Here is a 26,671-nt window from a genome sequence, read left to right on the forward strand (position 1 = left end):
AATTTTGTATTTTTTATAATTTATATATTAAAAAAAATGCGCCACATGCAGCCGATTATTTACTTACAAATACCTTATTTCTACCTGCAGGTCAGCTAACCGAATCCGAACGACTGCAAGCGCAACAACAGCAGCAACAACAACAACAGCAATCATTCCCACGCCAACGACCACCGCGACCGCCACCGCCGCAATTGCAAAATGCCTACCAATACCAGCAGCCTGCTTCAGATCCTCTGCCACATCACAACAACACTGCTGGCAGTGGTGGCAGTATTGGCGGCGGTGTTGGCAGTAGTCACACGAGCGCTGCAAGCACACCCAACTCCACTTATTTGCAACCGCCGTTATCAAACGTTTACCACCAGCACCGTCCAGACTATGCCAATCAGCCACCACCATATCAGCCACCACCATATCAGCCACCATCCACCGACGAAGAGGAATACTCCGATTCGAATACCGATGGCGGCGAAGATGATGAACCGCTCGAACGCTGGGACTGCCCCATGTGTACATTCCTCAATCATCCACAGCTGAACATATGCGAGGCGTGTGAATATGTGCGCATACTACCCGGTACGGTACGCATTGTGCCTACTGCAGGCGCAACAGCGGCTGCACCACCACACCCACCGGCAACATTTATTGGCGCCACCTCAGCGACAACAGCAGCTGCTGCGGCAGCCTTAGCTGCAGCGGCGCCAGCTGCGATTGCTCATGGGTCGGGTGGTGCGGGTGCAGCAGGTGATAATGCGCGTTCACCTGCTACGACTGCTGCCGCCCGCACAGTTGCTGCTGAATAACGTTTGATTGCATGCTTTGCGTATTGCTTTACGTTTGTGAGATGTTTGCAATAGTAATCTTAATAATAAATTATGAAATTAGTAAATAAGTTTAATTGATAGCTATTTTTTATGTTTTTTTTTGTGTTTAGTTTTTTTTTGTATTCTAATGCTAACCAAATACGTTATTGATTAGTATGATTGCATGCATGTCCTATATATGTATGCATATGTACAGTTAAGCACAGTTTTATGAGTTTTAAATGTTTGTATTTATTTATGTGAATGTATTGCATGCAGCTAAAAAGCCTTTTCTCGCGCTTTTACAAAATGAGCTCAAACAAATATAATTACAGTCGGTATTAATACAATAGAAATTTGAATTATGTGGCAAATAAAGTGTACAAAAATCGTATATGGCAAATATTAAAGTAAGGAGGATATAAAATATCCAGTATAAGTCAACTTTCTCTTGTGTATTTTGGTACATACATTTTTTTTTGTTTTTTCTAACCAACAGCGGAGGTAAATAATTCAATATTTCGCTTTGTAAAGCCAGTTTTCATCTTTAATGATTTATATTTTTCATTTAATTAATTATAATTAATATTTTATTACTTCATTGCTTTTGAATCAACAAAAAACTGATTATTTGCCTTTATATTTTTTTTTTCAATTTCCTTGTCTACAGTTTTTAGAAAAAAAAATTCGAATTATTTTTATTTATTATTTAGAAAAAGACTGTAGACATATGGACATTGAACATTTTCCAAGGCGACTCTATTACAGTTGACGTTGGTAAATCAGCTGATTTGTTTCTTTTTCTTTCGCTGTGTCCATGTAGCTGTCAGCACAGAATAAACCAAGGCGAATTAATTTTTTTGTTTTTTACTTCGCCAATACCTTGCCGTGAGAATCAAACGTAAAAAACATTGTTGTTGGTCTAGTACCACCACCTTCAATAAATGCGCCGTGACATTTTCACTTAGAAATTAAATTTCGAAAAAATTAGTCGTGAACGAGAGTCTGGTTGGTTGGTTGGTTAAAGTGATGATAAATCCAGAATTCAAGTAGCGCTTCCGCACTAGAGCGAGAGCCTACTTATGGATGTAAATGCATTAAAAGACATATTCCGCAAAAATCTGAAGTCTCAAAAACATTCAGTAATTTTTTAATTTTATGCAACGAAAAAATAAGCAAAGCTCACTTAATAATCATCACTGTTCACTAAAAAAAATTTAATAAAAATCATTATTCGGAAATAAGGTCATAAAGCAATGATTATTATTATAGTTAAAAAATTAATAAACGTAAAATAGTATTTGATTCGTTGTAAAAAAATAAATAAATTTGAAACAAAAAAAAAAACAAAAACAAAAATTAATAATCAGAAAATAGTCGTTGCCCCTGAGAGCAAGCAAAAAAAATATGTAAGTGTTGTAAGCATGAAATAAAGTAATACAATAATTAAGGGGTTACAGGCGTCCCTCGTATAACACGGTAAATTCGTACCGTGCTATATTGAAGCCGTGTTATACGAAACAAGGTATACCGTGTAGTATCGAGACCTTGTCTTGTGTTATACGAAACCTTGAAATAGGATAAATAAAGGCAATGTGTACCGTGTTATATCGAAACTAAATCTTAAGGTGTAAAATTTTATGATAGCTGAAATTTCGTTCCAAATACTACATAAATGAAAAAGGAAGTTTTGAAGTTTTTATTAAGAAAAATAAATTAAATTCAATTTTATGATGAAATACAAAAATTAAAAAATACAACAAAAAATATATTCAAAGACTAATAATAATAATTACATAGGGGGTATTCGCCTTATTGAACGGAAAAAAAGTTCAAATTTAAAATGCATATTTTTCAAAATCGTGTTATATTAATATCAATTCTTGTACCGTGTAATATCGAAACCGTGTTTTACAAGTACCGTGTTATACGAGGGACGCCTGTGCATACGTCCAGCAGGGCCAAAAATGCGCTAAAAGAAAAACTGTTTTTAGGAGGGATAACAATAGAAATAAATATAAAAAAATGTATACATTGTTTATTAGTACTTAAACTTTATAAAAAAATGTATTTTAATTTTTCTTTACAAAAATTAGTATATAAAACATCACGTGACCCAAAGTGCAATAAAAAAAAGTTGCTCCACGGTCTGCATCATTTCTCATTGACATGTTGATGGACCTGTGAAAAGTAAAAAAATTCTTGTGAAATGAAGTTGTAGTTATAGTCTGTCGAGCCGGATTTTTGACTTTCGAAAAATTTTGCAATTTACGGCATTTAAGGTATGCGTTTTAAGACATAAATGTCGCACTTTAAATATGTTTATAAATTTTTTAATAAAAATATGAAAAATCAAATCCATAGGAAAAACACTTTCGAATATTAAAAAAACGCATAAAAAAATATTAAGAACTGTTTGAGTTATCATGCAGACCGTGCCGGAAAAAATAGTTTCGAGAAAAACGAGTTTAAAGTTTGCGGTACAGGAGAGGGCATGCCGCTCTCTACCAGTTAATGGGCTGTAGAAGCTATAATATTGTGGATTTCCGCATGAACATTTCACAGTATATACTTAAAAGCCTCTTCTTTCGAAATATCCAATAAACAAAAAATCGATTTTTTGAAAATTCTGGACGTATGTGTAACCCCTTAAAACTAAAACAAGAAATACAAATCAGAGTTCAGTTATTATTATTTAATGTTAGTCGGTTCTGCTTTCTCGGAATGACGCGGATTTATATCCCGCCAAGCACTGTTACTTCAGCAACATTTGCCGTGCATATATGGGAAATGTTTATGCCGCTGTAATAACAACAAGAACAGCATTAAGAAAAAAATAATCGTAAAATAATAAAAAACAAATATTTATGTTTTTCTCTTCTATTGTGGTTTTCTCTTTTTACCCTTCTGTTTAATACTTTGCTATATTTATTTCAAATATCGTGTCATTTTTTCACTTTTTTTCATTATTAACTTCTCATCCATAAAAACTAGTATAAAGTGCATTTCCCTTTTTTTATAAAACATATTTTTGTAACAATTTCGGTTTAAGATTTATTTTAAAAGTGTAGAAACTTTAAATGCAACTAATTTTTGCCGCCTTACATTTGCTCAATCAATAGATATTTAACACATTCATTGCTCAACTAAGAAAAAACTAAGATACCTTTGAAATTCAATTCGCGCCACCTGCTGCATGTAAATTACATATTTAAACACTTTTAAAACAAGCAAAAAAACATGTAACTAAAAGCTGTGATAATATAAAAACAAACATAAGACGCATTAGAGTTTAACGAAGCAGGATAAAAAAAAAAATACAAATAAATAATAAATATGTGTATGTATGTATATATATTTCGAACACTTAAATGACGTGCTATATATGTCTAGTTAATATAAAAAATAATTAAAAAATATTAAAATTAATTAAATAAATACAAAATGTAAGTAAAATATTATACTTCAGTTTAATAAAAATATTATAAATGAATCAAAAATGCAAAACACATTTACTTACATACATATAATTTGAATAATTTCAACACGAAAAGGTCGACCGTTGTGTAGCATTTATTGTGAACATCAGAAATGTTTGCACTTTCTCTTTTAGACTATCACAAATATTACTTAATATTTTATATTATTCCATATTCATAGCTACTTCAAAAAGGTTTTAGAAATTAAATAAAAAACCTCAAAACTTTCTTCTTACGTTCAGTGCAAATAATCCGAATCGAACGAACGAAATAAACGATATTTAATATACAAAAAGTAATTATGTTTTTTATACACATTTTCATTTTATCGGTAGCTTACATACAGGCGTGCATACGAGTATATATATATATTACATACTCTATATAATAGGCGTGTACACCCTTTTTTGGGTGTTTGGCCGAGCTCCTCCTCCTATTTGTGGTGTGCGTCTTGATGTTGTTCTACAAATGGAGAGACCTACAGTTTCAAGCCGACTCTGAACGGCAAATATTTTTATGAGGAGCTTTTTCATGGCAGAAATACACTCGAAGGTTTGCCATTGCCTGCCGAGGGGCGACCGCTATTAGAAAAAACTTTTTCCTAATTTTGGTGTTTCACCGAGATTCGAACCTACGTTCTCTCTCTGAATTCAGAATGGTAGTCGCGCACCAACCCATTCGGCTACGGCGGCCGCCTACATACTGCATACGAGTAGGTCACATTTTAAGCTAAAGGTAAATATCCGACCTCTTATAGGATAGAAAAAATTTCGTAAACAAATGTCTCCGTGTCAATATTAGACTGTTGGAGTAAAAAGTTCCCCATAAACACTGAAAAATGTTTCTGCAGTAAAAAAATGAAAAATATTGAAAATATAAAAAATTAAAAAAAACAACATAAAAAACAAAAAAAAAATTAAAATATAAAAAAATAAAAAAACACATTCAAGAGTATATGAGTTCGATTCTTTCAAAGAAGTTAGCTTTTGCAGGCCACAGTAGCCCAATGACTATTTTGCTCCCATATAGAAAATATAAAAAAATAAATAAAAACTTAAAAAAATAAATAAAAAAATTTAAAACAAAAACAAAATTAAAATTAAAATATAAAAAAATAAAATAAAAATTTGTTGACATATTCTTAAAGGATTGTATTAACATTTTATGAAAGAAAAAACTTTTTTTTCTTTTCGAAATTTTACAGGTAAGAAATACAAGAAATACTCAACAACAACAACAACTCTTACTCAAGACGACATAAATTTTAAAAATGTTAGAGTATTTTGGTAGGATGTTAATCACAGAAGTGGCAACTTAACAAAGAAAACAGAACTAAAATTAGTTGACTTAGAGCGTCACCTGGCGGTTGTTCCGGGAGCTTTTTGATCAACGTGGTAGGTTAGTTTTTTTGATACCGTAATAGTTATCTTGGAAAAACGGTTAAACTAAATCTTGCCATTAAACATGGAAAATAATTCTATTCAAATAACTTCCTTCCATGACTGATTTTACAGCAGCCCATTCCGTCAACCACTTTCGCTATATTTTTCTGAGTTTCATCTCTTATGTACTGCACCAATGATCACTTCAATTTCATATTTGAACTCTTAAATACGATATAGCAGGTTTGCATAACGTGTATCTTGAATGGTGCCCCAAAAAATTGGTCTAATTGAGGCACATCGCAACTTCAAGGCAGCCAATCGACATCACTGCTTCGACTAATTATTCGATTTTAATATTTCACAACTTTTTTCCAGCGAAATGCGATCGCGTTTGTTGGCGTCTCAATGTAAAATATTTTTCTGATACATCGTGGCTGTTATTTTAGCTGTTAATAACTAAATAATCGAAAATTCAAATTACCAACACTAAATGGGCCTCCTGTATTAATCATTGTTTGTTGCTAGTGGGTTGAGAGCCAGCCGTCAATGAATTTGCTTGTTCTTTTCTTTGTTGTTTTTATTGCTTACCTTCTTGCTCCTTTACTTTCGATCTATGTATGTTACTTTGTGTATGAGCTTAATTTTTTTCTCAGCTACTGTTACTAATACTAATACAGTCTTACATATGTATGTACATATACGCGCATATGTACTTAGTTTGTAGAAATGTTTGCATTGTTAAGCAACAATAAATTGATTAAAGTCAAAACTTGTAATAATATTTGCATTACCTTTTCCTTACTTTTGTTGCCTGCCGCTTTTTTCGCTCCCAACTGTGCTCAGCTTTGCTGTGGCGAGAGAAAAACGAAAAATAAACTTATAAACATTATATCTAAAATTCTATTTTTTAGAACCCATACTGAGTCGAGAGGATATACACATCACCTTGTCGCCGGGCGAGAACAGTAAGTATTACAAAAACAAAAAACAATATTGATTTTTTCTATGCAAATATTATACCCTAAATATAATACATAATCATTTATCTTTCTAGGAATAGTGCATTCTTGGGTCGTGTCATGACAGTCAACGCGTAGGCCATCATAACTATTGTGTGCGTTGGTCTACTGAGGAATAAAATTGGAAACAGTACTGTATGAGACTAAAAGACAACTTAAGAAGGTACTCAATATGGATATTAAAGAGCTGGCTTACTTGGATGCGGTAGAATTGCACTGGCAGCAGAAAGTAAAAAAACAAAATAAGAAACAACGGCAGGAAGCATTCTGCGGCAGCGTGATATCTTCGTCTAACAGTGGGCGCCGTCAAAATGCGGTTTATGCGAAAAAATCTTTGTCGATTCGCAATTTATTAAACTTCCAACCCAGGCAGTCCAAAACTCCCACTGCTGATCCTGTTTGCTCTCGTTGTTCGGCAGAAACTGGTTGCATATGATGCGCTCTGAAAATACTCGTACATGGCTACTTTAGGTTAGGTTAGAGGAGTGACGCTTGAAACGAGCTCACTTAAAACGAGCCTCCAAAGGTGCATTGTGATGACCTAGAAAAAAGCAACTTTTGATCAAAAGTAATACTCTATCATTGCTGTGGGATTCACTATTGCTATAGCACTAACGGCTAAACTTTACAAATTGATCCCTAAAATATGTTTCACATTAGTCACTAATACATACATACAAGTTAGGGTACCCAGTTGGACAGTCGAGTCTACGTTAATGCATGGGTACTTCAACGGTAATCAATGAAAATTTCTTGGGAATGTTTTATGCTGTTACAACAACAACATGCATATAAAGAAATTTTCGGCCTTAAAAACCGTGTATTCTCATAGGTGTATTTCACTGTGACAACGCCGAGTTAACAAATTCGTATGCGAATGAAACTCGTTTGGAATTTCGCCACTATTTTACGTTTTGAAACGTTGAATAGCTCCTGTCTATACATACATAGGTGCTATGTATTGCGCGACTCGTTAAGAAATTGAAAAGCAGATTCCTCTCTTCACCAATACAAAAAATTATGTTCTACATGTAGAAAAGTGGGCAATGTCATGCGATTATGATAAGACGCAAAAGCAGGGACCGAGTTGAAGAATAATTATTATTTTTTTACTTTTATGCTAAAAAGTTCAAAAATAACATTTTGATGCTGATTTTATGGAATAGAGTCAGTCCATAACAGTTACGGTACCTACACAAAAGCATTCGGGAGGAATATGCTGCACAAATATTCTAGGGCACTTCCCAAGGGGGATGGAAGTAGCAACTCTGGTACCTTTATAATGGCATGACTATTATAAGCCGCTTTAAAATATAACTAGCTAAGCCATGGTACGCATGACCATTGACGATTCAATGAAGAAATACTGCTTCAGTGCGGTGCCAATGGGTAGGAAGAAGGAAGGAGCAAGTACAGAAGCAACTGGTTGATAATTGCCTCAATATTGCAGACGAGCGAAGTAGAAGCTCAAGTTTTTTTCTCTGGTAATGCTTCAAACCGACAAATATGTATGTAGTTATTGCGCCACATGAGAACAAGTAACCGATAGCGAGTGAATTGGATGAACCGAAAAACGCTTGTTTTATCTCTTTCGATTCAAATCGGGTAGTCTCATTGGCACATCGTGAGTTGCATGATTCGGCTTTTTCCAAGGCGCATTTATTGAAGGTGGTGGCATTGGACCAACAACAATGTTTTGTACGCTTGACTGTCACGGCAAGGTATTGGCGAAGTAGAAAACAAAAAATTAATTCGCCTTGAAAGAAAACACAAATCAGCTGATTTACCAACACCACCTTTAATATTATATTTAGATTCGCCTTGGCTTGATTCGGTTTGAGTATGTCACTGTTACAAAGCTTTCAAAGCTACTTCAGCTTTTAGCTAACCCTAAGCATTTCTGTAGGCAGCAACAAATTTTTGAATACGAAAGCACCAAATGACTTCAACTCCAAAGCGCGTGCAAGGTGACTCCAATTTAACATTTGAAAAACGTTTACCACATTTTTGAGTGCTATAAAGCAGTTTCACAGGCAACGAAATAAGTGTCTAAATATGTTTTTTTTTTTTAATGATTGACATATAAACCAATTTAAATAGATTTGAAAACACTTAATACTTTAAAGTGTACGAAACATTTGTGCATAGATATTCATTCATCAGCAAACGCATTTATCAAGAAAAATATTTAGTACTCAAATTGTTACATAGTAATTAAAGCAATAAAATTATGTTACAAAATGTAAAATCTTTAGTAAAAAATGGTTTGAAATAGTAAATATCTAATTAAAAAACAAAAGTTGAACGATTCGAAGCGAAGCGAAAATTTTCTACTACGAAGAAAAATCGAAGTGAACTAAGAAAGAGTGTAGGATAAGAAAAATAATAAATCGGTGAAGCATAACGCGCGTTTGCTGGTAGAACGTCATAACTGCCAAAATCATAGATTCGAAAAAAAAAAATTTAAAAATTAAAATAAGAAAATAAAAACTCAGAAAAAAAAATAATCAACAAAAAATTTAAAAATTGAATTTAAGCATGCGGCGGTCGCCGTAGCCGAATGGGTTGATGCGTGACTACCATTCGGAATGCAGAGTGGAGTGTTCAATGTATAGCTAAGACGCAGCTCTTTCGTGCAAACTTTTTCCACGGTATATTGGTTTAGTCACAAAATCACCGTTGGACATGAAAATAGACGAAAACGTACGATTCAAACTGCAAGCGCAAGAAGTGAATCTCAGTGCATGAAATAGCAAAATTATAGAAAAAGTTTTTTTCCCAATATCAGTCCCTCCTCGACAGGCAATAGCAAATCTACGAGTGTATTTCTACCATGAAACAGCTGCTCATGAAAAATACTGCCGTTCGGAGTCGGTTTGAAACTGAAGGTCCCTCCATTTGAGAAACAACAACAAGGCGCACACCAGAAATAGGAGGAGGAGCTCGGCCAAACACCCAAAAAGGGTGTACGCGCTGTTTATATATATACAGTGCCAGCTCGCTAATCCGAATTAATGATTGCAGACCCTGATTCGGATTAACGAGATATTCGGATTACTGGATGTGCTGTTATTATGCTTATAATTCACTATATTCGAAAATAAAACAAAAGCCAGGATTTCAAAACAAATTTATTTTATTTTTATTAATCAACAATGAAAAAATTAAAGATTTTTATAAATACATATGTACGTATTTACATATTACGTTTTTTTTAACGTAGATAATTAGTGATGTAGGTTTCCTTGTCTTTCACATGCTTCTAAAGCCTTGTTCCGCAATTCTTTTAGCATTAATATGTAATCTGATTGCAGACCTCGTTCCTTTGCCCAATCTATTGAAATATTTAAGGCCTGCAGAGCTTCACGATTTTTGACGTGTTTCGTAATTAAAGGCTCTGGTTCCCCATTTTCTGTATCTGACTCTGAACTACTACACGAAGTATTGTCAGAGTTCATAATCCAGCTAAGAATTTCATCTTCAGAAATATGCACGTCATTGTTGCGGTGAACTAAGTTGGTTATTGTGCGAAATTCTTCTGTTTCTTCAACACGATCATTCTCTGGCAACTCTTGTTGTAACAATGATAGAGGGATTTTATTATCTGAAGCCCACCTCTGAGAATGAATATGCTTCCAACAAGACTTTATAGAAGAATTGGGCACCCTGTCCCAAGATCGTTTAAGCAATTCACAAGCGTCCTTTAAACTGAATTGTTTCAAAAAAATGTCTAGATCATCCGCTACAGAGCTTACCAGTTCACACAAGAGATCTTTTTTGTAAAACAGCTTAGTTAGTCGTATCGCGTTCTGATTCATGGGTTGAATAATACTAGTACAATTTGGGGGTAAAAACATACTTTTATATTGCCCACATTCAGATACCAGCGGCTCTCCATGACACTTCGCATTATCCAGTAACTATAAAGCTTTTTTGGGCAGAATTAAACGATTTAAAAAACCATTCAGTAAAAATATATGTTGTCATCCATGCATTCTTCGATGCGTAATATTCAACAATATGTTGTTTTTTAAACGAACGTGGATTTTTTGATTTCCCAACCACAGGAATGTTAAGCTTGTGAGTTCCAGATTTGTTAGCACAGCACAAGAAGGTGATTCTCTCTTTGCTCATTTTGGTACCAGGGGCAGACTTTTCGTTACAATGCACTAAAGTTTTTTCTGGAAACATTTTCCAAAAGAGTTCAGACTCATCAGCATTGTAAATTTGGTCGTCAATCAGATTTTCAGTCTCGATAATGTCATAGTGCTTATTTTGAAAATCAGGTACAAGATCAGGTCTAGCAGATAAGGATTCGCCGCATATCTTCAAAGTTCGCACAGAAAATCGCTTCTTAAAATTTTGCAACCATCCGTCACTAGCGTGAAATGATTGATTCGGATACATTTTTTGATGAAGTGATTTAGCTTTTTGTCGGTAAATTTCTGCTGAAATGGTTTGATGCCGTGACCGCTTCTCTTCAAACCAAGCATACAACTTAATCTCTAATTCTTCATTCTCCCCCGATTTGAGTGTTTTGCGCTGTTTTTAAAATTTGGCATCAGAATTCTCAGCAAATCTTATAAAAGAATAAATATGTATGTACAGTAATATTTACAGAATACATTTTTTACACAGGTTTTTTACCTTTTAATATTTTCAGCATTTCTTTTTATGTCGCAAATTGTTGAAGCTGCTACACCAAATTTCTTTGCTAAAACTTTTCCTGATTGTCCACGATTTACTTCTTCTATTATTTTAAGCTTATCAGCTAATGGCAGTGTTTTATGTGCACATTTTTTTGCATTTTATTTAAATTGATGTTTTCCCGACTAATACCACAACTAAACTATTCGCAACAAGAAAAATACACTCTTACATACATAGAAGGCTCTGTATTTCAATAATGTCCCGTTAGTTTTAAAATTCCGTTCATGGTTTTGTAAAAAAACAGACTCAAAAATAAAAAAACAAAAATTCGGTTTAGCGAGCTTGCAACGAATGCGGACTATAGAGCACGTAATGCGTCATAAATTCAATTCGGATTACTGGATAATTCGGATTACACACCTTCGGATTAGCGAGCTGGCACTGTATATACATATATATATGTATGTATATATATGTATATGTATATGTATATAAGCAATAATATATATTTTCATTTTTAAAGGGATACAGTTAATAGATTTTGCCATGCATTTTATTTCTGATGGTCATTTCTGCAAACTTAAAGAAAAATTTTTTTTTGTTTTGGGTTGCGCCGTTCTTCCAGCAACCGAGCGATATGTAGCTGTGATGTAATGGTATGTGTGAGATTGCTGCTGGCAGCAAAGCAACAGTTGTTGAACAGATATATATATTTGTTTTTGTTTTTTTTTGTTAAATTAATGAATAGCGTAAAATACTAGCACTTTTAGTTGGTTACGTAAATCCATAAGTAACCAACTATATAAATAAATGAGTTTAAGTAAATATAGGTATATACAGTGCACGTTCTCCTAACGGACGCCGCTTTTAAGCGGACACCTGCCAAAAGCGGGCACTTTTTCAGTGCATACCACAAATCCTTAAGAATTTCTTTACATGTTTCTCATAAGCGCCCGTCTCAGTCAGGTGTCCGCTTAAGAGAGCGAGAGCGAGAGAGAGTACACTGTGTATATATTTTTGTAATTTTAAGTAAATACAAATTTTTTTCGCTTATTTTTCTGAATTTGTTTAAAATGCTTGTTTGTGAATTGCTGCAAAAATTGTGTTTAAGAAAAAGACTTTGTAAATAAATAAAAACTTTAAGTAATTGATTTTAAGTAAAATTATTTTAGGCGTATCAAAACCACAGCCGTTATTATGTATGTATGTATGTAGCATACGATTATGCGCTACTTGTAGTGTTAAAATATTTATTGTACTTAAGTATATTTTGTGACGTCACATGAGAAAGCAAAACATATACATATGTATATGCGCACTGTGGATCGAACATTAGTTTTCTCTTGACTAAAATGTGGTTTGTTAATATTTTACAATTAGTGTATTTTAATAATTATTTTACTAGTTGTATGCCAGTGTAAAAGTGGAAAATAGTGAACTTTTTAATTTTAATAATTAACTAAATATAATATATATATGGATGCATGTAGATATTAGATACTTTAGTACATAGCAAAAATTGTTAATTTAATTTGTAGTTTAATTTTGATACAAAGTTAAATATTAAATATATTTGTAAATAATTAGCAAATAACCTAAATGTAAATAAAACGTAAATATATCCAATGTACTTGTATAACTAAAGTGAGTGTGTGTCTTTTCAATACTTTTTCGCCCATAATGTAATTGTACTATGATATGTAAACTAATGTGCCGTTATAACTAGGGACTACAGTCATGAAGTGGCGCTTCGTCTCGGTATACACCAGTAGTCCCAGCCCAATCTACTCGCAATGCTTTCGATGCACATAGGTATTTAACACGCCTCCATCACTGACGGAAAAAATAACAAATCAGTCCATGTACCAAAAATTCAAATTTAGGAAAAAAAAACGGAAAAGTGAGTTAAAACTCTGAACATATAACTACATATAGAAAATTAAACAAAATGCATTGATAAATAAATACAAAATAAAATAAACGTATTCTCTGTGCTTCACATTTTTCGCACAATATGAAGCACTGTTGTGCAAAAAAGTACCGGGGATAGTTCAATAAAACTCAAAATAATTATATAATCAAACATTTTTTTCCGGCACTGATTTGATTAGTCCAGTCATCAAAGCACCTTTTAAACGCATTTGAAGAGATCTTCTTCAGCTCCTTCAGCGAATTCTCCTTAATGGCCTCTATTGACTCAAAGCGTCGTTCGCGGAGTGGCAATTTAAGTTTTGGAAAAAGGAAAAAGTCACAGGGGGCTAAATCCGGTGAATACGGTGGTTGTTCATTGATATTTGTCGAGTTTTTGGTCAAAAAAGTGTTCACAATATGAGCCTTGTGAGACGGTGGTGCAAGATCTTTGAGTTTCCACAAATTGGGCCGTTTCCTACGCACATTCTCTCTCAAACGTCGCATAATTTCTAAATAATATTCCTTATTTACCGTAGAACCATTTGGAATGAATTCCGAGTGCATAACACCAGGATACCCAAATAAAACGAGTAGCATGACTTTCACTTTTTACCGACTTTGACGTGGGTTTTTGGGTTTCGACTCATGTGAATAGTGCCATTCAGCCGCCTGTTGACTGGTTTGCTTGTCAGACTCATATTACCACGTCTCATCACCAGTTATGATGCGCTGGATAAAAGTTGGGTCCGAATTCACTTGCTCAAGCATGTCTTCAGACACCTTCTTCCGATGAATTTTTTGAAAGAAATTCAACTCTCTTGGAACGAGTCGAGCAGCCACGCGTCTCATGCCCAATCGATGGTGTAAAATGTTGCGAATTGATTCGTAAGACACGCTAACGACACGAGCTACTTCCTTCAAATCTAAATGATGGAACCAGCACCATTTCCTTCACTTTGTCGACGTTTTCATCCGTTGATGGGCGACCAGATTGGAGCAAATCTTCCACGACTTCTCGGCTCTCTGCAAAAGCCTTATACCACTCGTAGATCCCTGTTTTTACTAAAGCCATAGACTTTCTGCAACATTTTCAACGATTCGGCACAGGAAATCCCGTTCAAACACACAAAATTTAAGACAAATTCTTTGTTCGATATTTTTAGCCATAGTGAAAATCGCAGAGCACACCTGCGGTTGACTGATATAATTAAATGCCAAAAACAAGCTAATTGACAGATCACTTTCAAACTTTGCGAAACTATGTTTAGAGGATAGTTGTACCAACATTCCAGCAAAAAAATGTATACATATGTGTAACGCGCGCTTTTTAAACGAAGAATTCTCGAAATTTGTTTGACATAATGTATCCGAACGATGACAACATCCGATGAAGCGACGCTTGGAGTGTTTGAGAGAAAGATTCTGCAGAAGAGTTTTTGACATTTTCACGTTGACGACGGCAATGGAACGATGAGCTGTATGAGCTTTACGGCGACATAGACATAGCGCAGCGAATAAAGATTCAGCGGCTACGTTGGCTGGGTCATCCGAATGGATACAAACGCTGCGGCTTTGAAAGTATTCGATGCGGTACCAGCTGATGGTAGCAGACGAAGAGGAAGGCCTCCTTTGCGTTGGAAAGATCAGGTGGAGAAGGACTTGGCTTCACTTAGTGTGTCCAATTGGCGCCGGTTAGCACGAGAAAGAAACGACTGGCGCGCTTTGTTAAACTCGGCCAAAATGGCGTAAGTGGTTATTAAGATTAAGAAAAAGAATGTATTCCGTATGTCAAATTGCCTAGGTAGTAGACCATCGCCGCCACAGTATTACAATGAAGATAGCAAAATATATACAGGGTGACAATCGCCACCTCTGCATCACATTGTACATGGTAAAATACGGATGCGGCACCCATTGTGCACATAGCTTTTTGAAACCCAATACTTCAGTCTAAATATTGCTTACATTGCCCAATAAGATGCCTATGACTTCTACTAAATCTCTTTCAGTCGCTCGAAGATTTTCCAATACGATTCGCGGTATTTTTTCTACGATTTCTGGTGTTGTTGCTGGTTTTGGACGTCCTTGACGTGGATCTTCTTTAAGGCTTCTACCATCACGTTTCAATTCAGCAACCCATCTTTCTACTGCCCTAATTGATGGTGAAATGTTCTTAATCACTTTCAATATTCGTTCATGAATTTCCTTTGCTTTTAAACTTGCCAAAAATTCAAATTCAATCACTGTACGGTACTTGATTTTTTCTATTTAGAAAATACTGTGACACGTCGATATTAAATGGCTTGTAAATAAAGAATGTATTGACGGATTGAAATGAAACCTCACATACGTTCATATGAAGGGAGTACCAACATTCCAAAAAAAAAAAATTTAAAGCAAAACCCTCACTTATTGAACACCCTAACATTTTTTTAATTTTTTTTATTTTAATTTTTGTCTATTTTTTATTTTACACGAATCTACAAATAAACCAATTTTCATTCTTCATCTCACTTCGGGACAGTCCCGGAATATCGAAACCCCGAAAAAACCTGGAACAGCAAAATCCCAAAACTTTATATCCTTATGAATTAATTATGTTTTATCGTTTTTACATATATTATATTCGAGATAGCCTCGGAAATATCGGGATCTCAAAAAACACGGGATCAGTAAAATCCCGAAACTTTATATCCTTACGAATTAGTCATATTTCATCTTTGTAGCCTATATTTTTGGGACACCAAACACAAAATGGTCAAAGAACTCTTTTTGAAGCCCGATTTCAGCTTTAAATAACGGTATACAGGGTTTTATTGAAAAGTAATGAGCCTTATTTTTTTAAGCAGTTTTATTAAACCTTTTGGCTTATACAACTAATATTCTTCAAAATAGGACCCTTGAGCGACAATATACCGCTATACACCGTAGCGGTCCTTCCACTGCAGGAAACATTTTTTAAACTCATCCGCCGGAATCGCGTTCAATTCGACTGTCACAGTTTTTTGGATCGCCTCGATGGAGTCGAAACGCCTCCCCTCCAGCTTTCCTTTCAGGCGCGGTAACAAGAAGAAGTCCGGAGGGGACAGGTCTGGGCTTTAGGGAGGGTGGGGAAGCACCGGAACCCCCATCTTGGCCAATGCAGAGGTGCAGAGGAAGGCGGTGAGGTCGGGGCGAACCCGGGCGACGCGGTTTTTCAGCCGAAGGAGCACTTCTTTGTGAAATGTAAGCCTCCTTGAGTAGCCCAATGGTTTCGGCTGCTCCAACGATCGCTGCATTTTCGCCACTGCAAAATCCTAACACACTTTTAAAATAGCTTTCACGTGCGGAGCGATGTTGATTGCACCGCTGTTGCCAGCGAACTGGGGCCGGTTTTTAGTGGAAGGGGAAGGTCCAGCGATCATTTTCCCCTGCCAGCCGATTCGGTTCATCGCTTGGCAGGCGCTCCGCGCGGGAAGGCTCATTACTTTTTAATCAAACCCTGTAGTAAGACCCCAACACACCCGTTAAGATCTGCACGGACGAATCTAAAATGGATACCAGTGTCGGATCAGGGTTATATTGCAAAGAGCTTTTTATCAGTGAACCCTTTAAACTACCGGATCACTGTTGTGTTTTTCAAGCTATTCATGAAGCCTCAAGCATTCTATCAGGCCGCCAAGCTGCCCTACGGGCTCTGGATGCATTCCAAATAACATCAATGAGTGTCTTACATTGTCGCCAATCTCTTAATGATCTCAGTATCGTATTATCTTATGCTGAATTCCAGGACACAGAGATGTATCAAGGAAGTAGGGATGTAGGGCTGACCAACTTGCAAGAGAAGGTATCTGTTTGCCAAACATAAATAATTTCATGGGGGTACCACTCGTAATTTGTAAGCTTCTTGTTATGGACGCACTAGTTTATTCTGTAAATCAAAGATGGATTAGTGCCAATACCTGTGAATTTGTTAGGCAAACATGGCCAAGGCTAAAATGGACAATCTATACAATTTACGCTTTGTCCAAAGCTTAGGATGGTTCAATCTGGAAAGGGAAATGTAGCCCAACCTCTGCGGCTCACAACAGACCCATTTCGTGGGCTAAGTGGCGTCGTGCGATGCGGCTGCCAAAGCTACCTACCTAAGATCCCATTGTACAAATCGTGGGATATGGCGCACTAAAGCTTTCGGTAGTACAATAACTTTATGAAAATATTTATAATATTTTATTTGACCTAATATGTAATAGCAAAAAAAAAATCAAAAGCTTAAATAATTTTATCATTTATTTTATTTTATTATATGCAGTACACCTGTGCATTGTACAATATCAAAAGTAAAAACGCTCTTCTTCTTCCTATTTTTTGAAAGGCACCGTTTGCATGAGTTTGACAGGCACCTAAGTGTGTGATGGTGTGAGTGCTTGGTGTTTTTGCCTGAGCGTATTGACGGGTTTGCTATGACGAATTAGAATTTTTATGGTAACATTAAAAAAAACAGAAAATCTAAAAAAAAAAAAAAATACAAAATAATATCTTTGAATTGGAAAATTTACAATAACACATATTTTTAATATATTTCTTAGGTTTAATAATACTTTTTATTGCGAAATATCTGAGTTTGTACGTAATTTTTAAAACGTTTTGAAACAATTTTGTATGAAATTTAACAATTTTTTATGCAACCAAGTTATAGCCGAGACAGAAGGCGTCTATAATTGGGATTGCCGGCGCAGTTAATTCTGGTTAATTTTAATTTGACAAGTGGTTGCTACGCGGACTAGTGAACAGCTGATTTGCTTATTGGATAGTTTCGTCAGTAAAAGATGGACCGCAGGCAACAAATACGGGTATTAGCTGCCGTAAAACTAAGAATTTAAGAATTTATTAAAAAAAAATCTTAAATTGCAATTTCTCAAACTGCGCCGAAATATCAAAACAATGAATGTAATTTCGAACGTGTTAGTGTAAACTAGCATTGCATCCGAACTTTCTTGTATTTCGCTTTAAAAGTTTCATTCGCTGATATTAACTGCCATTATTCGACAATGTCGACCATCGAAAATTCTCCTAATCCGCTTAAATTATGAGAATTAAGTGTGTTGGCAATTCGCACTAGTTGCGCTTAATTCCTGAGTTAATTCCGAGCCAAGTCGTTAATTCCGATTAATGCCACCGTCGGTCTAGGCTATTACATAAAAGCGCGTTTTGGAATCAGCTGATCTCAGCTGTGAGCATTTTTGGACAACCAGCTGAGAGTGTTTTTACTTATGGATCTGTACAATTCACCTGTGTTTTTCTTTTATTTATAACTCCAACCATCTGGTAAATCATAGTATGGTGTATCTGTCCCCATTGCATTTGCCCAGAAATCGTTCAGCTCACAACAGAACGTATAGCCACGAGCTGCGTGCGCACCGAAGTCCGATATCGTTTCTAAGTTGTACTTATCACAAACATTCGTGCAAAATTCCACTTCACTGCCAACCGTGGCGAATGGATTATTCAGCGTCAAAATGACCAGATCAACGGCCAAGTCGGGATGCATCAACACCTTGTAGTACCATTTTGGTGCAGGAAGCAGTTTATTGCTATCTAAATAAATCGTTGTCAAGTCACCGCTGTCATCAGGTAGCTCCAGCTGACCCAAAGTGCTAGTGAAGGTCAATAGATCGGAACTAAATGCGGTAGCCATCTTACGCACCGCATTCTCTACGCGTAACCAATTGCCGGCGTTCACCGCCTGCCATTCGGGTGCACAATTCACATAGAAATAGCTGGCCAATTGTTCGTAGCTGAAAATGAAATCGGCATCTGGTGCAAGATGGCCACGAGCCAGGAAGCTGGTGGTGTTCAAATAAGATTGGTCGCTGCCGAAATAGGTTTTGAAGCGCGTACGCTGATTTTTAACCAGGTAATAATTGTTTATGGCTGCTGTGGTGAAGCCCATGCCGTCGGCACGGAAAGAACGCCGCGTGCTATCGATCACTTTGACTAAATGCAAGCATAAAAGAAATATTGATTTAAATTTGTAGATTTGTTGACTATTGGAATTATTGCATACACATCGCTCATTTACTTCAATAGAGTCATAATCAAATGCCAAAATGACCCCGAGCAATTTTTTTTATGTTGCGTAAAAAATTCGTGCCGATATCTTTTAACAGCACCTCATTAGATGCAAATAAGTATTTACTTTTACACAAAGCAGGAGGCAGAGTAAATTGAGAAATTTAAAGCCGCTTTTTCGATTTTTTTTTTTTAATTATTGCAACTATTTTGAAGTAAGTGAGTGAGTCTTTCAATTTACATTGAAGTGCCCGGCCGTTGAGGAGATTACGCGCGTAAACCGTTTGATGTGCGTCGGTATTGTAACAAATAGAAAACAGGCTCTGGAAATCATCATTCACTTGGAAGCCTACTTCGTAAAATACTCCGGAGCCATTTCCACATGAGTTTTCTGTTACCAGCAAATCGGCAGCGGGTTCGTGTGTGCAATAGAGATCCTGAAATGCCAATTTCTGCCCTGTTTCTTCATAGTAAAAAACATCACCACCCAGGCACCTTAGCGTGGCTGTTTGTTGTTTTAGGGGAACAATTTTGTTTTTGTTGCCGGCACAATGTAGCGTAATCTCTTCATCTTCAGAAAAGCTGGTCACCACATTGGTGGGTCGTAGTAGACTTCCATTCGCCACAATAACCGGCTGCGGGCTTGCCAAACCCGTTGGTAGAGTAATTTCGCAGGGGTCAGCTTAAAGGTGGAATAGTGAGGGAGAAGAAATAATTAGTAAGTTATGTTTTATTTTTACTTTTATTTTAATTTAAATGTTTGTTGAAATAAAAAAACTGATCGATATCTCGTATCGATCAAACAATCTAGAGTTTATGTTCATTGTCATCGTGGCATTTCACGCTAAAAAAAATTCGTTTGTGTTTTTGTTAGTTCCAACAAAGAGAATTTTCGGTATATTTTACAGTTTTTCTTTGATAAAGGCGAATATGCCAGCCAGGCCGCATATGAATGGCGTTTATGATGCCGATACTGTGACAGCTAATTACGTGCGACTTTGGTTTCGTCGATTCCGTTTAGGCATTTTTGATGTTGAAGAAAAGGTCTATAAAATCACAGAAATAATCGAAGTTGACCGTCAGGACCCAGGAACTGCCATGAAACTCTTTTAAACCATTTGCGCAAAAATTTTACGCAAAAATAATGGATTTCTCTTTCCATAGATAAGAAATAGCAGCTTTATCAGTAATAGTCCGGGAGCCAGGGGTCGATTTCGCACTACGTTTTTATACCGTTAAAACCTTGACTATACTTGTGATTTAGCTTTCATGAACAACGAAAGTGAACGTCAGGTAGCGCATTCGCGGTGGGCGTGATTGTGGTAGGGTACGAAACGTGTCGAAAAAAAATTTCTACCAACTCATTTAATACAGGCTGAAATTTTTTTTGTGTATTGTTGACATTTAGTAGAATAAAAAAAGTCGTCAGCTGCGCCGTAGAGGGGGGAAAATACGTCAGCTGAACGCAATGATACATTCTTGCTTCAGCTGACGGTCTTCCCACTGCTATAAACGCAGCTGACCATCACTATTATATTTTCATATGCGTCCAAAATTATGTAAAAAAATTTCAATCGGAATACATAAGTAGTTTTACTTTTTAATTTGTTTTACAAGTGCGCCTGTTCAGCTGACGTATTTTCCCCCCTCTACGGCGCAGCTGACTATTTTTTTTTATTCTAATAAATGTCAACAATACATGAAAAAAATTTCAGCCGGTATAAAATGAGTTGGTAGAAATTTTTGAAGTGCAAACTTCTTTAGAATCGTTGGGAGTGATTTGAGACTCGATGAAACGAAAAAGCGACACTACGAAGCGTTATATGTTGACACTACGAAGCGTTATATGTATAACAGGTATGTCTGGGATACAGTAACCAGGGATATATGAGTAGTTACTCATTCGAGGTCCATAAGTGCTTAGCTTAAAAAGATGCTTGAAAGACGATTTTATTGGGACGAAATTATCAACTTATTGAAGGATGAGAAGTAGCTTCCAAAGGAAAGGAAAGGTTAGGTTAGGTTAGCCTGGTTGGCATTAAGCTACGCATAGACCTTTTGGTCCCTAGCGATGCCAGATGGAGACCGACCTGTATGAATACTGAAAGTAGACATCATGTAGGATGTCAACGCTTTTGGCGAATCTAAGCAGCGATGGGAGATCCGCTTTTGAGACGTCCTCTAAACCCTCAAACAGTGGGCTCCCAGGCATTTCAAACGCGTTTTTAATAATGCCGGACAAACGCAAAGAAGGTGTTCTAAAGTTTCCTCAACATCCTCTCTGCATTTCCTGCATTTGTCCGTGTTAGCAATCCCTATCTTTTACCCATGTGCAGCCAATAGATTATGACCTGTCAGCATACCTATGATAGTTCTGCAGTTCATTCGCGAGAGCGTAAGTACAAATTGAGTCAGTTTTTTGTAGTTAGTTCTACAAATAACTTTTGCTGTTTTGCATGTGGTCAGATTAGTCCACCTAGCTTCCACTCGCTTTTCCGTGTAGTCGTCCATTTCATTGTAGTTATATTGTATTTAGCGGTTTTAGTATGTCGTTCTCTTGTTCAAATGGTAGTCTAACAGCACTTTTTGCTAATATATTTCATCTACTATTTCGCTATTTGGCCGATATTTTGTTCCATACGTAATTGAGCCATACAAATATTATCATATAAAGAGAAATGACAATAATTTCCTAAAAAAATTGTATTTTATTCAAAATCAACACCCGCCCTTGAAACTTAACCACCCTTTATTTGAGTTGTACTTTAATGGATGAAATAAATTTTAAAGAATTTCGAATTTCTTTTAATGTGCATGAAATACTAAAATATTTTGAAATAAAGGGTTTTCCAATAACAGGTGTTATTTTGAATAGCCTGCTATTTCGGTAGATCTCACTTTTGAAGCTGCCATTTTTTTGATATTTGACAAGTAAAAACTACGCCATTAATAAAAATGGAACGAGACACGTTTAAACAACGCATTGAAATGATTAAAATTCACTTTATGAATGGTGAAAATTTGGCAGAGACGGCTCGTAAAACTCGAACGTTTTTGGGTCATCGTGAAGCACCTTGTCGGACCGCAATACAGAAATTGGTGAAAAAAATCCGAGCTGTTGGGACAAGTTAGTGATTTGAAGAATAAAACCCGTACACGACGCTCAAGAACAGCCGAAAATATTGCTGTTGTAGTCGAAAGTGTTGAAGAAAACCCAGATTTGTCTATTCCTCGTCGTTCTTTGGAATGAGGCATTCCACAAGCGTCATTGCACCGTATTTTGCATAAAGATTTGGGTCTTAAGGCTTACAAAGTCCAGTTAACACAAGAACTCAAGCCGGCCGTTCATCAACAACGACGTGTTTTTGCTGATTAAGTCATTGAAAAGCATGCAAATGATCCGGAGTTCCATCGAAAAATCATCTTGAGTGATGAGGCCCATTTCCACCTCGGTGGCTTCGTCAACAAGCAAAATTGTCAGATCTGGGGCTCAGAAAATCCAAGAAATATTGTTCAAAAGCCTCTCTATCCTCAACGTGCGGCTGTTTGGTGCGGTTTATGGTCCGGCGGAGTTATTGGAGCTTGAAATTGAAATTTGAAAAGGTCGAGCCAAGGAGCACCAGGAGATTTGGTGGCTCCTAAAACACTCAGGCTAAACAGCCCATTGTATTTAAAGCTCTGGAAAGGGGGTAGATAGTCAAAGAGGGAAGGAGAAAAGTATCAGAGAAAGAGATAGGAAAGAATAGAGACAGAGATAGAGATAGTTAGTCCTGTGAGAATTTTCCAGATTCTTTGGCAAATCTGTAAATATCCTCCAGTTTTAGAGAACGAATATTACTCATTCACACGACATCGGAACCCAAAACTCGTAGTCTTGCTCTAGCAAAGGCAGGTCACTCACAGAGAAAGTTTACAGTGTTATCCGCCTCCTCCAAGCATGACAGGCATACCGGGTCCTCGATGATTCCAATGGTGGTCATATGCTGACCCCCTGGGGTGGGTCCTGTAATGATGCCGACCATCAACCAAGTTTTAGTAGAAAGTTTGACAGTTTTCTGTTCGCGCTTGTCACAAAACACTTTGCAGTTCTGCAGCGTTCCAAATCGGACTATCGCTCTTTATGTAAACTGCATACAAAATCGCTGATCCAATTTACGATTTCTGCGGTACTGATTCGGATTATTGGCTCTGGTCCTTGTGGGGAAACCGTACAAGCCTGTTCTGTATTGCGACAGAATTAAGCTTCTTCTTACATTCTTGAACAATCTTTGAGGTTTGCTTCGCATTCTCCAGGGCCTTCAGAGCAGCCTGACTGTCACTGAAGGCTCCAATCTGTTTCCCGCTCCATCTCCTCTCGATTATCCATTCGGCTACTTTCAGGATGGCAAAAAATTCTGTTTGGAAAACAGTTGCCATTTCCTCCATGGCATAGTGATACTTATTACTATCGTTTAAGTACCATCCGACTCCAGACCCAGACCCTATTTCATTCTTGGACCCATCGGTACAGAAAATATCCGTCAAACCTCCCTGCATGCATTCTGGATTGCTCCATTGCGTGAGAAATCTGACATCAAATTTCCTTCCAAACGAAACTGTGGGTATCAGGTCATATTTAGGTGCAAAAAACAGTGGATACTGCTCCGATAGCAACTTAAAGATTTCTCTGTGTCCCGAAGTTCCATATTGGACCTTACTTTTTCGAAAATGAATCTGGAGCAACAGTTACGGTGAATGGATTGCGCTATCGAGAGATGATTAACGATTTTTTATGGCCGGAATTGGATGGTATTGATCTGGACAACGTTTATTTTCAACAAGACGGCGCTACGCGCCACACAAGCAACAAAACCATTCTTTGATTATCAAAATAACTCCTCTTATTGGAAAACCCGTTATTAAAATAAAAAAATAGTTAATAATTTACCAAAAACATTGCTTACAGCCAGCAATAATTCCACTATCAGCCACAATTTAAACATTTCGCTTCAAAAGAGTCGTTCAACCGATCAGAACGATAACTAGCTTGCTTGTTAAAATTAAATTGTTTATATAGCGAACTCTAACGTTCAGCTGATAATTAACCCCCTAACCATTAGGAGTGCATTATGGCATGCATAACAAAAAAAAAAGGCATTTCGCCATACATAATTTTTTTTTTTTAAGTTTGTCTTAAATTATAATACATTTGGTAGGAGAATTTTTTGAAGGGTCCGAATGCCGTACTAAACTGAAAAGTTTGCATCTTCAGTGAAGTTAGGAGGCTGGCAACATTCATGCCAGCTTACGTAGGCTAATAGTTAGACGCTTAAGGGATTTTAAAACTTAATTTAAAATAATTTTTTATTTTTTTCTTTCTTTTTTTAAATGAATTCATAATATCTCCAGATTATTGTGTCAAAACTTCAAGTCGATGGGTTCAAAATTAACGCATTTGTGAATATTTGAGCGTCTGCTGCTGGAGGCCGGATTTCAATAGTTGCTTGACTTCAAAGGTTTTTTTAGACTGGTTATTTTGGAAGTCCGTGCTTGCCGTAACTCAAAATCTACTGGATTGAATGCTTTAAAATTTTGAACAGTATTTCGAGAACGTTTTTTAATAATTTATTAATGTATTAATCTCCTTCTTATTATTATTAATTGGCGCGATAACAGCTTGCGCTTTTGTCTACTTTAACAAAGTTTAACGCGCCAGCCGTTTATTTCTTGTGCTAATCGGCACCAGTTGGACACACCAAGTGAAGTCAAGTCCTTCTCTACCTGATTTTTTCAACGCAGAGGAGACCTTTCTCTTCCTCTGTTACCACCAGCTGGTACCGTATCGACTACTTTCAGAGCCGGAGCGTTTGTTTGCATTCGGACGACGTGACCCAGCCAACGAAGTCGCTGGATTTTTATTCGCTGCACTATGTCGATAGCGCTGTAAATCTCATACAGCTCATTGTTGTATCGTCTACGATACTCGCCGTCGCTAACGTGTAAATTTGCAAAAATCTTTCGCCGAATCTTTCTCTCAAACATTCCAGCAGACGCCTCATCCGATGTTGTCATGGACATTAATCTTACAATAAGAAAATTTTTGGTTTCCAAGAAAAACTTAAAAATCAAAATTAAAATCCTCCTAAGAATATCTCGAAAAACATATTCTTTAACAAATGCATTTTGGTTTGCTTTTTGTTGCAGGTGATTTTATTGCGAGTTGGGATGTACGCAGCAAAACAACTTTTTTTCGAGACCCCTCCAGCGATTCGCTGTCGCTCACTAATTTTTCAATATTTTACGATGAAATTTTCGAAAACTGTTGCTCAAATGTTTATTATATGGAAATTGACTGAATAAACTAAAACTATCTGTAGCGTCATTACCATTCGGGACTACTTAAGTTCGAAACTCCGTACATGAACTTCAAATAATAGAAAAATCGTTTCTAATAGCAGTAGCCCTTCGCCAGGCAATGTCAAACCTCCGAGTGTATTTCTGCCATGAAAAAGCTCCTCTTAAAAAAATATCTGCCGTTCAGAGTCGGCTTTAAACTGTAAGTCCCTCCATTTGTGGAACAACATCAAGACGCACGCCAAAAATAGGAGGAGGAGCTCGTCTAAACACCTAACAGAAGTGTACACACCAAATACTTATTTTTTGTTTATTTGTATCTGTATCGCCAAAAAAAAAAGAATACATTTTTTAAAGTCACTCCTTTTTTTCATAAAAACCGTAAAATCTTTCAAAAATATTGTATTTATTGGCATGGGAATAAGTTTCCGCACTTGTAAAAGAGGTTTCGCTGCTGATACTATTTTTAAATTTACAAAATGTACTGCTTGGTATGCCTTGCCCACCTTAAGCTCCTCAAAGCAAAGCAAAAGTGTAACAAAAGTCCATATTCTGGGCCACTCTCCTCCCTCTGGGCTACATTACTTCAAATATATCCAAATGCCGTGTTTTCGCACAGATAAGCCGAGGCTATTCTGAATTCAGATTCAGTTTCAGCGCGTCAAAAATCTTAAGAAAAATGTATTCTAGTTCTTAGTTCGAAATTTGTGTCGGCCCGTGCTATACAAATCTTATTATTTCATATGAAAACAAAACAGTTAACGGTTAGTGGATTAATAATAAAAACTAATGTGTTATACTTTTTAAAAAACACATAGACAACATAAGTATATAAGTTCCTTTTTTAATGCTTAAGCAACATTTTTTTTCATATGAGCTCCACTAGATTGCGCATACGCCCCGAAACACCTAAGCAAACAACAGAATACAATAGAATGGCGCACTTGGTTTTTAGTTTATGTACTCTTCCACACATACTATATTTGTGTGGGCACACATATATCTCACTAAAAAATAGTTAAAAAAAGATTTTAAGC

General features: G+C 36.3%; 2 protein-coding genes across 4 annotated transcripts in view; one reads left to right on the plus strand and one right to left on the minus strand.

The window, feature by feature from the left end:
* Positions 1-12,939, plus strand: part of LOC128867384 (dual specificity protein kinase splA) — a 77,437-nt gene extending 64,498 nt beyond the window's left edge. For 2 of the 3 annotated variants that reach the window (XM_054108547.1, XM_054108548.1), the window contains one exon: positions 91-3,087. In XM_054108547.1, coding sequence (XP_053964522.1) covers positions 91-806 — 716 coding nt within the window. In that variant the 3' untranslated portion in view covers positions 807-3,087. Of the gene's footprint in view, positions 1-90; positions 3,088-6,581; positions 6,636-6,724 lie in introns of those variants that run through there. The other variant, XM_054108549.1, reaches the window with a different exon arrangement.
* A 4,562-nt stretch (positions 12,940-17,501) lies between these two features.
* LOC128867386 (uncharacterized) lies at positions 17,502-24,335 on the minus strand. Its single transcript, XM_054108552.1, has 3 exons — positions 24,229-24,335; positions 19,543-19,983; positions 17,502-19,226 (listed from the first exon to the last, which is right to left on the minus strand). The coding sequence occupies exons 1-3, from the start codon at positions 24,281-24,283 to the stop codon at positions 18,535-18,537; spliced, it is 1,188 nt and encodes a 395-aa protein (XP_053964527.1). The 5' UTR covers positions 24,284-24,335; the 3' UTR covers positions 17,502-18,534.
* Positions 24,336-26,671: the final 2,336 nt, after the last annotated feature.

Source organism: Anastrepha ludens, chromosome 6, assembly GCF_028408465.1.
Source record: "Anastrepha ludens isolate Willacy chromosome 6, idAnaLude1.1, whole genome shotgun sequence".
NCBI classification, from domain to species: Eukaryota; Metazoa; Arthropoda; class Insecta; order Diptera; family Tephritidae; genus Anastrepha; species Anastrepha ludens.